The following is a 12,111-nucleotide window of genomic DNA, read 5'->3' as shown; positions in this document are numbered from 1 at the left end:
ATGGAAGATGACAGATCGGTGTTCATGTTTGTGTGGTTCCATGTTCGACGCTACGGGGTAGGGATGGAAGATGACAGATCGGTGTTCATGTTTGTTGGTTCCATGTTCGATGCTCCAGGGTAGGGTGGAAGATGACAGATCGGTGTTCATGTTTGTGTGGTTCCATGTTCGACGCTACGGGGTAGGGATGGAAGATGACAGATCGGTGTTCATGTTTGTTGGTTCCATGTTCGATGCTCCGGGGTAAGGATTGAAGATGACAGATCGGTGTTCATGTTTGTTGGTTCCATGTTCGACGCTCCGGGGTAGGGTGGAAGATGACAGATCGGTGTTCATGTTTGTGTGGTTCCATGTTCGACGCTCCGGGGTAGGGTGGAAGATGACAGATCGGTGTTCATGTTTGTGTGGTTCCATGTTCGACGCTCCGGGGTAGGGTGGAAGATGACAGATCGGTGTTCATGTTTGTGTGGTTCCATGTTCGACGCTCCGGGGTAGTGTGGAAGATGACAGATCGGTGTTCATGTTTGTGTGGTTCCATGTTCGACGCTCCGGGGTAGGGATGGAAGATGACAGATCGGTGTTCATGTTTGTGTGGTTCCATGTTCGATGCTCCGGGGTAGGGTGGAAGATGACAGATCGGTGTTCATGTTTGTGTGGTTCCATGTTCGACGCTCCGGGGTAGGGATGGAAGATGACAGATCGGTGTTCATGTTTGTGTGGTTCCATGTTCGACGGTCCGGGGTAGGGTGGAAGATGACAGATCGGTGTTCATGTTTGTGTGGTTCCATGTTCGACGCTCCAGGGTAGGGTGGAAGATGACAGATCGGTGTTCATGTTTGTGTGGTTCCATGTTCGACGCTCCGGGGTAGGGATGGAAGATGACAGATCGGTGTTCATGTTTGTTGGTTCCATGTTCGATGCTCCGGGGTAAGGATTGAAGATGACAGATCGGTGTTCATGTTTGTTGGTTCCATGTTCGACGCTCCGGGGTAGGGATGGAAGATGACAGATCGGTGTTCATGTTTGTGTGGTTCCATGTTCGACGCTCCGGGGTAGGGATGGAAGATGACAGATTGGTGTTCATGTTTGTTGGTTCCATGTTCGATGCTCCGGGGTAAGGATTGAAGATGACAGATCGGTGTTCATGTTTGTTGGTTCCATGTTCGACGCTCCGGGGTAGGGTGGAAGATGACAGATCGGTGTTCATGTTTGTGTGGTTCCATGTTCGACGCTCCGGGGTAGGGTGGAAGATGACAGATCGGTGTTCATGTTTGTGTGGTTCCATGTTCGACGCTCCGGGGTAGGGTGGAAGATGACAGATCGGTGTTCATGTTTGTGTGGTTCCATGTTCGACGCTCCGGGGTAGTGTGGAAGATGACAGATCGGTGTTCATGTTTGTGTGGTTCCATGTTTGACGCTCCGGGGTAGGGATGGAAGATGACAGATCGGTGTTCATGTTTGTGTGGTTCCATGTTCGACGGTCCGGGGTAGTGTGGAAGATGACAGATCGGTGTTCATGTTTGTGTGGTTCCATGTTCGACGCTCCGGGGTAGGGATGGAAGATGACAGATCGGTGTTCATGTTTGTGTGGTTCCATGTTCGATGCTACGGGGTAGGGATGGAAGATGACAGATCGGTGTTCATGTTTGTTGGTTCCATGTTCGACGCTCCGGGGTAGGGTGGAAGATGACAGATCGGTGTTCATGTTTGTGTGGTTCCATGTTCGACGCTCCGGGGTAGGGATGGAAGATGACAGATCGGTGTTCATGTTTGTGTGGTTCCATGTTCGACGCTCCGGGGTAGGGATGGAAGATGACAGATCGGTGTTCATGTTTGTGTGGTTCCATGTTCGATGCTCCGGGGTAAGGATTGAAGATGACAGATCGGTGTTCATGTTTGTGTGGTTCCATGTTCGACGCTCCGGGGTAGGGTGGAAGATGACAGATCGGTGTTCATGTTTGTGTGGTTCCATGTTCGACGCTCCGGGGTAGGGATGGAAGATGACAGATCGGTGTTCATGTTTGTGTGGTTCCATGTTCGATGCTCCGGGGTAAGGATTGAAGATGACAGATCGGTGTTCATGTTTGTGTGGTTCCATGTTCGACGCTCCGGGGTAAGGATTGAAGATGACAGATCGGTGTTCATGTTTGTTGGTTCCATGTTCGACGCTCCGGGGTAGGGTGGAAGATGACAGATCGGTGTTCATGTTTGTGTGGTTCCATGTTCGACGCTCCGGGGTAGGGTGGAAGATGACAGATCGGTGTTCATGTTTGTGTGGTTCCATGTTCGACGCTCCGGGGTAGGGTGGAAGATGACAGATCGGTGTTCATGTTTGTGTGGTTCCATGTTCGACGCTCCGGGGTAGTGTGGAAGATGACAGATCGGTGTTCATGTTTGTGTGGTTCCATGTTCGACGCTCCGGGGTAGGGATGGAAGATGACAGATCGGTGTTCATGTTTGTGTGGTTCCATGTTCGATGCTCCGGGGTAGGGTGGAAGATGACAGATCGGTGTTCATGTTTGTGTGGTTCCATGTTCGACGCTCCGGGGTAGGGTGGAAGATGACAGATCGGTGTTCATGTTTGTGTGGTTCCATGTTCGATGCTCCGGGGTAGGGATGGAAGATGACAGATCGGTGTTCATGTTTGTTGGTTCCATGTTCGATGCTCCGGGGTAAGGATTGAAGATGACAGATCGGTGTTCATGTTTGTTGGTTCCATGTTCGACGCTCCGGGGTAGGGTGGAAGATGACAGATCGGTGTTCATGTTTGTGTGGTTCCATGTTCGACGCTCCGGGGTAGGGTGGAAGATGACAGATCGGTGTTCATGTTTGTGTGGTTCCATGTTCGACGCTCCGGGGTAGGGTGGAAGATGACAGATCGGTGTTCATGTTTGTGTGGTTCCATGTTCGACGCTCCGGGGTAGTGTGGAAGATGACAGATCGGTGTTCATGTTTGTGTGGTTCCATGTTTGACGCTCCGGGGTAGGGATGGAAGATGACAGATCGGTGTTCATGTTTGTGTGGTTCCATGTTCGACGGTCCGGGGTAGTGTGGAAGATGACAGATTGGTGTTCATGTTTGTGTGGTTCCATGTTCGACGCTCCGGGGTAAGGATGGAAGATGACAGATCGGTGTTCATGTTTGTGTGGTTCCATGTTCGACGCTACGGGGTAGGGATGGAAGATGACAGATCGGTGTTCATGTTTGTTGGTTCCATGTTCGATGCTCCGGGGTAAGGATTGAAGATGACAGATCGGTGTTCATGTTTGTTTGTTCCATGTTCGACGCTCCGGGGTAGGGATGGAAGATGACAGATCGGTGTTCATGTTTGTTGGTTCCATGTTCGACGCTCCGGGGTAAGGATTGAAGATGACAGATCGGTGTTCATGTTTGTGTGGTTCCATGTTCGACGCTCCGGGGTAGGGTGGAAGATGACAGATCGGTGTTCATGTTTGTGTGGTTCCATGTTCGACGCTCCGGGGTAGGGATGGAAGATGACAGATCGGTGTTCATGTTTGTGTGGTTCCATGTTCGATGCTCCGGGGTAGGGATGGAAGATGACAGATCGGTGTTCATGTTTGTGTGGTTCCATGTTCGATGCTCCGGGGTAGTGTGGAAGATGACAGATCGGTGTTCATGTTTGTGTGGTTCCATGTTCGACGCTCCGGGGTAGGGATGGAAGATGACAGATCGGTGTTCATGTTTGTGTGGTTCCATGTTCGACGGTCCGGGGTAGGGTGGAAGATGACAGATCGGTGTTCATGTTTGTGTGGTTCCTTGTTCGATGCTCCGGGGTAAGGATTGAAGATGACAGATCGGTGTTCATGTTTGTTGGTTCCATGTTCGACGCTCCGGGGTAGGGATGGAAGATGACAGATCGGTGTTCATGTTTGTGTGGTTCCATGTTCGACGCTCCGGGGTAGGGATGGAAGATGACAGATCGGTGTTCATGTTTGTGTGGTTCCATGTTCGATGCTCCGGGGTAAGGATTGAAGATGACAGATCGGTGTTCATGTTTGTTGGTTCCATGTTCGACGCTCCGGGGTAGGGTGGAAGATGACAGATCGGTGTTCATGTTTGTGTGGTTCCATGTTCGACGCTCCGGGGTAGGGATGGAAGATGACAGATCGGTGTTCATGTTTGTGTGGTTCCATGTTCGATGCTCCGGGGTAGGGATGGAAGATGACAGATCGGTGTTCATGTTTGTGTGGTTCCATGTTCGACGGTCCGGGGTAGGGTGGAAGATGACAGATCGGTGTTCATGTTTGTGTGGTTCCATGTTCGACGCTCCAGGGTAGGGTGGAAGATGACAGATCGGTGTTCATGTTTGTGTGGTTCCATGTTCGACGCTCCGGGGTAGGGATGGAAGATGACAGATCGGTGTTCATGTTTGTTGGTTCCATGTTCGATGCTCCGGGGTAAGGATTGAAGATGACAGATCGGTGTTCATGTTTGTTGGTTCCATGTTCGACGCTCCGGGGTAGGGATGGAAGATGACAGATCGGTGTTCATGTTTGTGTGGTTCCATGTTCGACGCTCCGGGGTAGGGATGGAAGATGACAGATCGGTGTTCATGTTTGTTGGTTCCATGTTCGATGCTCCGGGGTAAGGATTGAAGATGACAGATCGGTGTTCATGTTTGTTGGTTCCATGTTCGACGCTCCGGGGTAGGGTGGAAGATGACAGATCGGTGTTCATGTTTGTGTGGTTCCATGTTCGACGCTCCGGGGTAGGGTGGAAGATGACAGATCGGTGTTCATGTTTGTGTGGTTCCATGTTCGACGCTCCGGGGTAGGGTGGAAGATGACAGATCGGTGTTCATGTTTGTGTGGTTCCATGTTCGACGCTCCGGGGTAGTGTGGAAGATGACAGATCGGTGTTCATGTTTGTGTGGTTCCATGTTTGACGCTCCGGGGTAGGGATGGAAGATGACAGATCGGTGTTCATGTTTGTGTGGTTCCATGTTCGACGGTCCGGGGTAGTGTGGAAGATGACAGATCGGTGTTCATGTTTGTGTGGTTCCATGTTCGACGCTCCGGGGTAGGGATGGAAGATGACAGATCGGTGTTCATGTTTGTGTGGTTCCATGTTCGATGCTACGGGGTAGGGATGGAAGATGACAGATCGGTGTTCATGTTTGTTGGTTCCATGTTCGACGCTCCGGGGTAGGGTGGAAGATGACAGATCGGTGTTCATGTTTGTGTGGTTCCATGTTCGACGCTCCGGGGTAGGGATGGAAGATGACAGATCGGTGTTCATGTTTGTGTGGTTCCATGTTCGACGCTCCGGGGTAGGGATGGAAGATGACAGATCGGTGTTCATGTTTGTGTGGTTCCATGTTCGATGCTCCGGGGTAAGGATTGAAGATGACAGATCGGTGTTCATGTTTGTGTGGTTCCATGTTCGACGCTCCGGGGTAGGGTGGAAGATGACAGATCGGTGTTCATGTTTGTGTGGTTCCATGTTCGACGCTCCGGGGTAGGGATGGAAGATGACAGATCGGTGTTCATGTTTGTGTGGTTCCATGTTCGATGCTCCGGGGTAAGGATTGAAGATGACAGATCGGTGTTCATGTTTGTGTGGTTCCATGTTCGACGCTCCGGGGTAAGGATTGAAGATGACAGATCGGTGTTCATGTTTGTTGGTTCCATGTTCGACGCTCCGGGGTAGGGTGGAAGATGACAGATCGGTGTTCATGTTTGTGTGGTTCCATGTTCGACGCTCCGGGGTAGGGTGGAAGATGACAGATCGGTGTTCATGTTTGTGTGGTTCCATGTTCGACGCTCCGGGGTAGGGTGGAAGATGACAGATCGGTGTTCATGTTTGTGTGGTTCCATGTTCGACGCTCCGGGGTAGTGTGGAAGATGACAGATCGGTGTTCATGTTTGTGTGGTTCCATGTTCGACGCTCCGGGGTAGGGATGGAAGATGACAGATCGGTGTTCATGTTTGTGTGGTTCCATGTTCGATGCTCCGGGGTAGGGTGGAAGATGACAGATCGGTGTTCATGTTTGTGTGGTTCCATGTTCGACGCTCCGGGGTAGGGTGGAAGATGATAGATCGGTGTTCATGTTTGTGTGGTTCCATGTTCGATGCTCCGGGGTAGGGATGGAAGATGACAGATCGGTGTTCATGTTTGTTGGTTCCATGTTCGATGCTCCGGGGTAAGGATTGAAGATGACAGATCGGTGTTCATGTTTGTTGGTTCCATGTTCGACGCTCCGGGGTAGGGTGGAAGATGACAGATCGGTGTTCATGTTTGTGTGGTTCCATGTTCGACGCTCCGGGGTAGGGTGGAAGATGACAGATCGGTGTTCATGTTTGTGTGGTTCCATGTTCGACGCTCCGGGGTAGGGTGGAAGATGACAGATCGGTGTTCATGTTTGTGTGGTTCCATGTTCGACGCTCCGGGGTAGTGTGGAAGATGACAGATCGGTGTTCATGTTTGTGTGGTTCCATGTTTGACGCTCCGGGGTAGGGATGGAAGATGACAGATCGGTGTTCATGTTTGTGTGGTTCCATGTTCGACGGTCCGGGGTAGTGTGGAAGATGACAGATCGGTGTTCATGTTTGTGTGGTTCCATGTTCGACGCTCCGGGGTAAGGATGGAAGATGACAGATCGGTGTTCATGTTTGTGTGGTTCCATGTTCGACGCTACGGGGTAGGGATGGAAGATGACAGATCGGTGTTCATGTTTGTTGGTTCCATGTTCGATGCTCCGGGGTAAGGATTGAAGATGACAGATCGGTGTTCATGTTTGTTTGTTCCATGTTCGACGCTCCGGGGTAGGGATGGAAGATGACAGATCGGTGTTCATGTTTGTGTGGTTCCATGTTCGACGCTCCGGGGTAAGGATTGAAGATGACAGATCGGTGTTCATGTTTGTGTGGTTCCATGTTCGACGCTCCGGGGTAGGGTGGAAGATGACAGATCGGTGTTCATGTTTGTGTGGTTCCATGTTCGACGCTCCGGGGTAGGGATGGAAGATGACAGATCGGTGTTCATGTTTGTGTGGTTCCATGTTCGATGCTCCGGGGTAGGGATGGAAGATGACAGATCGGTGTTCATGTTTGTGTGGTTCCATGTTCGATGCTCCGGGGTAGTGTGGAAGATGACAGATCGGTGTTCATGTTTGTGTGGTTCCATGTTCGACGCTCCGGGGTAGGGATGGAAGATGACAGATCGGTGTTCATGTTTGTGTGGTTCCATGTTCGACGGTCCGGGGTAGGGTGGAAGATGACAGATCGGTGTTCATGTTTGTGTGGTTCCTTGTTCGATGCTCCGGGGTAAGGATTGAAGATGACAGATCGGTGTTCATGTTTGTTGGTTCCATGTTCGACGCTCCGGGGTAGGGATGGAAGATGACAGATCGGTGTTCATGTTTGTGTGGTTCCATGTTCGACGCTCCGGGGTAGGGATGGAAGATGACAGATCGGTGTTCATGTTTGTGTGGTTCCATGTTCGATGCTCCGGGGTAAGGATTGAAGATGACAGATCGGTGTTCATGTTTGTTGGTTCCATGTTCGACGCTCCGGGGTAGGGTGGAAGATGACAGATCGGTGTTCATGTTTGTGTGGTTCCATGTTCGACGCTCCGGGGTAGGGATGGAAGATGACAGATCGGTGTTCATGTTTGTTGGTTCCATGTTCGATGCTCCGGGGTAAGGATTGAAGATGACAGATCGGTGTTCATGTTTGTTGGTTCCATGTTCGACGCTCCGGGGTAGGGTGGAAGATGACAGATCGGTGTTCATGTTTGTGTGGTTCCATGTTCGACGCTCCGGGGTAGGGTGGAAGATGACAGATCGGTGTTCATGTTTGTGTGGTTCCATGTTCGACGCTCCGGGGTAGGGTGGAAGATGACAGATCGGTGTTCATGTTTGTGTGGTTCCATGTTCGACGCTCCGGGGTAGTGTGGAAGATGACAGATCGGTGTTCATGTTTGTGTGGTTCCATGTTCGACGCTCCGGGGTAGGGATGGAAGATGACAGATCGGTGTTCATGTTTGTGTGGTTCCATGTTCGATGCTCCGGGGTAGGGTGGAAGATGACAGATCGGTGTTCATGTTTGTGTGGTTCCATGTTCGACGCTCCGGGGTAGGGATGGAAGATGACAGATCGGTGTTCATGTTTGTGTGGTTCCATGTTCGACGGTCCGGGGTAGGGTGGAAGATGACAGATCGGTGTTCATGTTTGTGTGGTTCCATGTTCGATGCTCCGGGGTAGGGATGGAAGATGACAGATCGGTGTTCATGTTTGTGTGGTTCCATGTTCGACGCTACGGGGTAGGGATGGAAGATGACAGATCGGTGTTCATGTTTGTTGGTTCCATGTTCGATGCTCCGGGGTAAGGATTGAAGATGACAGATCGGTGTTCATGTTTGTTGGTTCCATGTTCGACGCTCCGGGGTAGGGTGGAAGATGACAGATCGGTGTTCATGTTTGTGTGGTTCCATGTTCGACGCTCCGGGGTAGGGATGGAAGATGACAGATCGGTGTTCATGTTTGTTGGTTCCATGTTCGATGCTCCGGGGTAAGGATTGAAGATGACAGATCGGTGTTCATGTTTGTTGGTTCCATGTTCGACGCTCCGGGGTAGGGTGGAAGATGACAGATCGGTGTTCATGTTTGTGTGGTTCCATGTTCGACGCTCCGGGGTAGGGTGGAAGATGACAGATCGGTGTTCATGTTTGTGTGGTTCCATGTTCGACGCTCCGGGGTAGGGATGGAAGATGACAGATCGGTGTTCATGTTTGTGTGGTTCCATGTTCGACGCTCCAGGGTAGGGATGGAAGATGACAGATCGGTGTTCATGTTTGTGTGGTTCCATGTTCGATGCTCCGGGGTAGGGTGGAAGATGACAGATCGGTGTAGTGTTATTTTCAGGTATGCACTAAGAAGTGGTATGTAGCGCATTGAGTTTTTTTTATTTCATTTACTTGTGCAATTTTGCAGTGGACCTCTCATTTTGTCTTGTTTGTCATGATTTTTTCTTTTTAGAGAATTTGATTGTTTGTTTCCATTTTATGTTTCCATTTTATAAAATAATGTACAACCAATTAAGTTATACGGCATATCGCTGTGTGACATTACACGGTGAAGTTTTGGTACACGTACTGCATTCTGACGATGTACCACTTTCTAATACTACACCGCTGTGATAAGTTTGGTCCAGACCGGATGAAACGACGTACTGAATATCGAAACATGGAAGTACAAATGCGACGTTTGGAAAGACTGACTTTTAAACCAAACCAGACTTGAAAGGCAGCACCAATAACACCAAGTGGCCATTATTTATATAAAAAATATCGTACTTCCAATAAACCTCTCTAATACTAATGTGTTTCTATGATTCAATTGTTTTTCAGTGGAAAAATATTTGTGCCAAAGATCACCTTTATTTGTGAGTTTCAAACTCAGCTCTGTTTTGCACATCTCTGAACTCTGCCTCCTCTCTGGACCTCGCGAGTGTGGTAGCCATGTGCTGTGCTGTGCTGTGGTTGCTAGGTACTACTGGTACTATTTCGACTTGAAATCTTTTTTACATTGTTTTTCTTTTGTCTATTCCTACAGGATTATCACAGCAGAAAGGGGCGGTCCAATCAGGAGAAGAGCAGAATACAGACACAGGGAATTGTGGGTAGAACAACACCAGCAGTGTCCGCTTCAGAGAGGAGGAAGTTACTGACGCTGGTGGGTAACTTTCTTTACAACACACACTGAAGGGACAGGGTGCTTTACTAGAAGTATCATACGTCCTTCTCTTTGCATTTTGTAAAAGGGATAATTGAGATACTTCATTTTGGTGAAGTAAATGATTTCCTGCAGTTTCCTGCAATGGTGTTTACTGTATACTGCACCTATATACATTGTAAAGAGTGCCCAACCTGCTTTATTTCATCAGCCATACCGTTTTGAATTTCTTCTGTGCTTTATTCTGAATGCCGGTACGGTTGACACCACTAACAGTATCACTGACACATTTTACACTTTACATCTCAGACAAACACAGACTTCATATATAATCACCTTGCGCATGTGACTTTTACATTTCCTGATGACAGAGTTCATGAATGTCATTAAATAACATTCAGCTAAACACTAGTACCTAGTTATAACATTACCCTTCTTGTGAAAGTTACAGTAAAGTACTTAGAGCAATTGAAGTATCTGAAGTAGCTTCAATGTCATTGCAGTTATTTTTTACATGTCTATTTGATTGTGTGCATTCATTCTGAATGGTACTAGATTGATATAAACAGGGAATAGGGTTAGGGCTAGGTGAAGCTGGAAGGTCACATTGATATTGACAGAGAATAGGGTTAGGGTTAGGGCTAGGTGAAGCTGGAAGGTCACATTGATATAGACAGAGAATAGGGTTAGGGTTAGGGCTAGGGGAAGCTGGAAGGTCACATTGCCCCATGATTTGAATGGAATGAGGAAGGCTGTTCAGTGCCCGCACTTCGGGTTCTCTGGAAATACTCAAGACAGCTGAAAGTCTGATAAAGGCAGATTTGGATTCAATATTATTACTATTTCTTTCTTAGCAGACTTACAATTGTTACAACATATATACAAAGTATCACATTACAAACTATCACATTATAAAATATAACATTACAGAATATCACATTATAAAATATAACATTACAGAATATCACTTTATAGAAAATCACATTATAGAATATCACATTACAGAATATCACTTTATAGAAAATCACATTATAGAATATCACTTTACAGAATATCACATTACAGAATATCACATTATAGAATATAACATTACAGAATATCACATTATAGAATATCACATTATAGAATATCACTTTACAGAATATCACTTTATAGAATCACATTATAGAATATCACTTTACAGAATATCACATTACAGAATATCACTTTACAGAATATCACATTATAGAATATCACTTTACAGAATATCACATTACAGAATATCACTTTACAGAATATCACATTACAGAATATCACTTTACAGAATCACATTATAGAATATCACTTTACAGAATATCACATTATAAAATATAACATCACAGAATATCACTTTCAGATAAGAGCAATTATAAAGTACAATAAAATCAGAAGCAGATAAGTCAAATAAGAGCAAAATAAAGAATACAGTAAATAATGACATTTAAGAGCGAGTTTGACTAAGAGCAGTTAACTTATAGTAAAAATATGTGCTTATAAGAGTAAACTCCAGTAAGAGCAGGTAGTAAGTACAATAAAAGGATGAGAATGATTTCAAATAAGAGCAAGTACAAAAACGTGAATATGGATACCTATAAGAGTAAAATCAAATATAAGATACAGGAAGTAGTTATAATTGGAGCAGTGCAGTGCAAGTACAAGCTGATGCAGGTACTCGTACAACTGGGTGCCATATAGTCCAGTATAGTGGAGAGTTGTGAGGTTTACAGATGCTGTCTGAACTGTATGTCTTAAGGAGGCGCCAGAAGGTGGTCAGGGACTAAGCAGTCCTGTTATCTGTAGGTAGGTCGTTCCACCACTGAGGGGCAAGGGTGGAGAAGGAGCGGGCTCTAGAGGTGGGGGAGCGCAGGGGGGGTACAGCTAATCTGCCAGTGGTGGAAGAGCGGAGGGGGCGTGAGGGGGTGTAGGGAGAAATGATAGTTTGGAGATAGGAGGGAGCAGAAAGATCAGTACAGAGATAGGCAAGTACAAGAGTTTTGAATTGGATGCGAGCAGCGATAGGGAGCCAGTGCAGAGAGCGGAGCAGCGGTGTAGCGTGGGAGAAATGAGGAAGGGAAAAGACAAGGTGGGCAGCAGAGTTTTGGATGAGCTGGAGCGGACAGATAGCAGAGGCAGGGAGGCTGGCCAGGAGGGAGTTGCAGTAGTAGGTGGTACAGTACCAGGGCCTGAACTAGGAGCTGTGTGGGGTAGTCGGTGAGGAAGGGGCGAATTCTACGTATGTTGCTGAGGAAGAAGCGACAGGGGTGTGCCAGAGTGTGGAGACTAGGAGAGGGAGGGGTCGAGGGTGACACCGAGGTTCTTGGTGGATGAGGAGGAGGGAGAGGGTGGTGGATTCAAGAGGAATAGAGATAGACAGATCAGCAGTGGGGCAGGAATATACT

General features: G+C 48.0%; 1 protein-coding gene across 5 annotated transcripts in view; it reads left to right on the top strand.

The window, feature by feature from the left end:
* LOC117401129 (integrin alpha-7) overlaps positions 1-12,111 on the top strand; it is a 138,416-nt gene that overhangs the window by 108,223 nt on the left and 18,082 nt on the right. For all 5 annotated transcript variants that reach the window (XM_059013486.1, XM_059013490.1, XM_059013487.1 and 2 more), the window contains one exon: positions 9,575-9,694. In XM_059013486.1, coding sequence (XP_058869469.1) covers positions 9,575-9,694 — 120 coding nt within the window. The remainder of the gene's footprint in view (positions 1-9,574; positions 9,695-12,111) is intronic.

Source organism: Acipenser ruthenus, chromosome 45 (genome assembly GCF_902713425.1).
Source record: "Acipenser ruthenus chromosome 45, fAciRut3.2 maternal haplotype, whole genome shotgun sequence".
In the NCBI taxonomy this organism is placed as follows: Eukaryota; Metazoa; Chordata; class Actinopteri; order Acipenseriformes; family Acipenseridae; genus Acipenser; species Acipenser ruthenus.
This window is presented reverse-complemented; position numbering and strand designations above follow the sequence as displayed.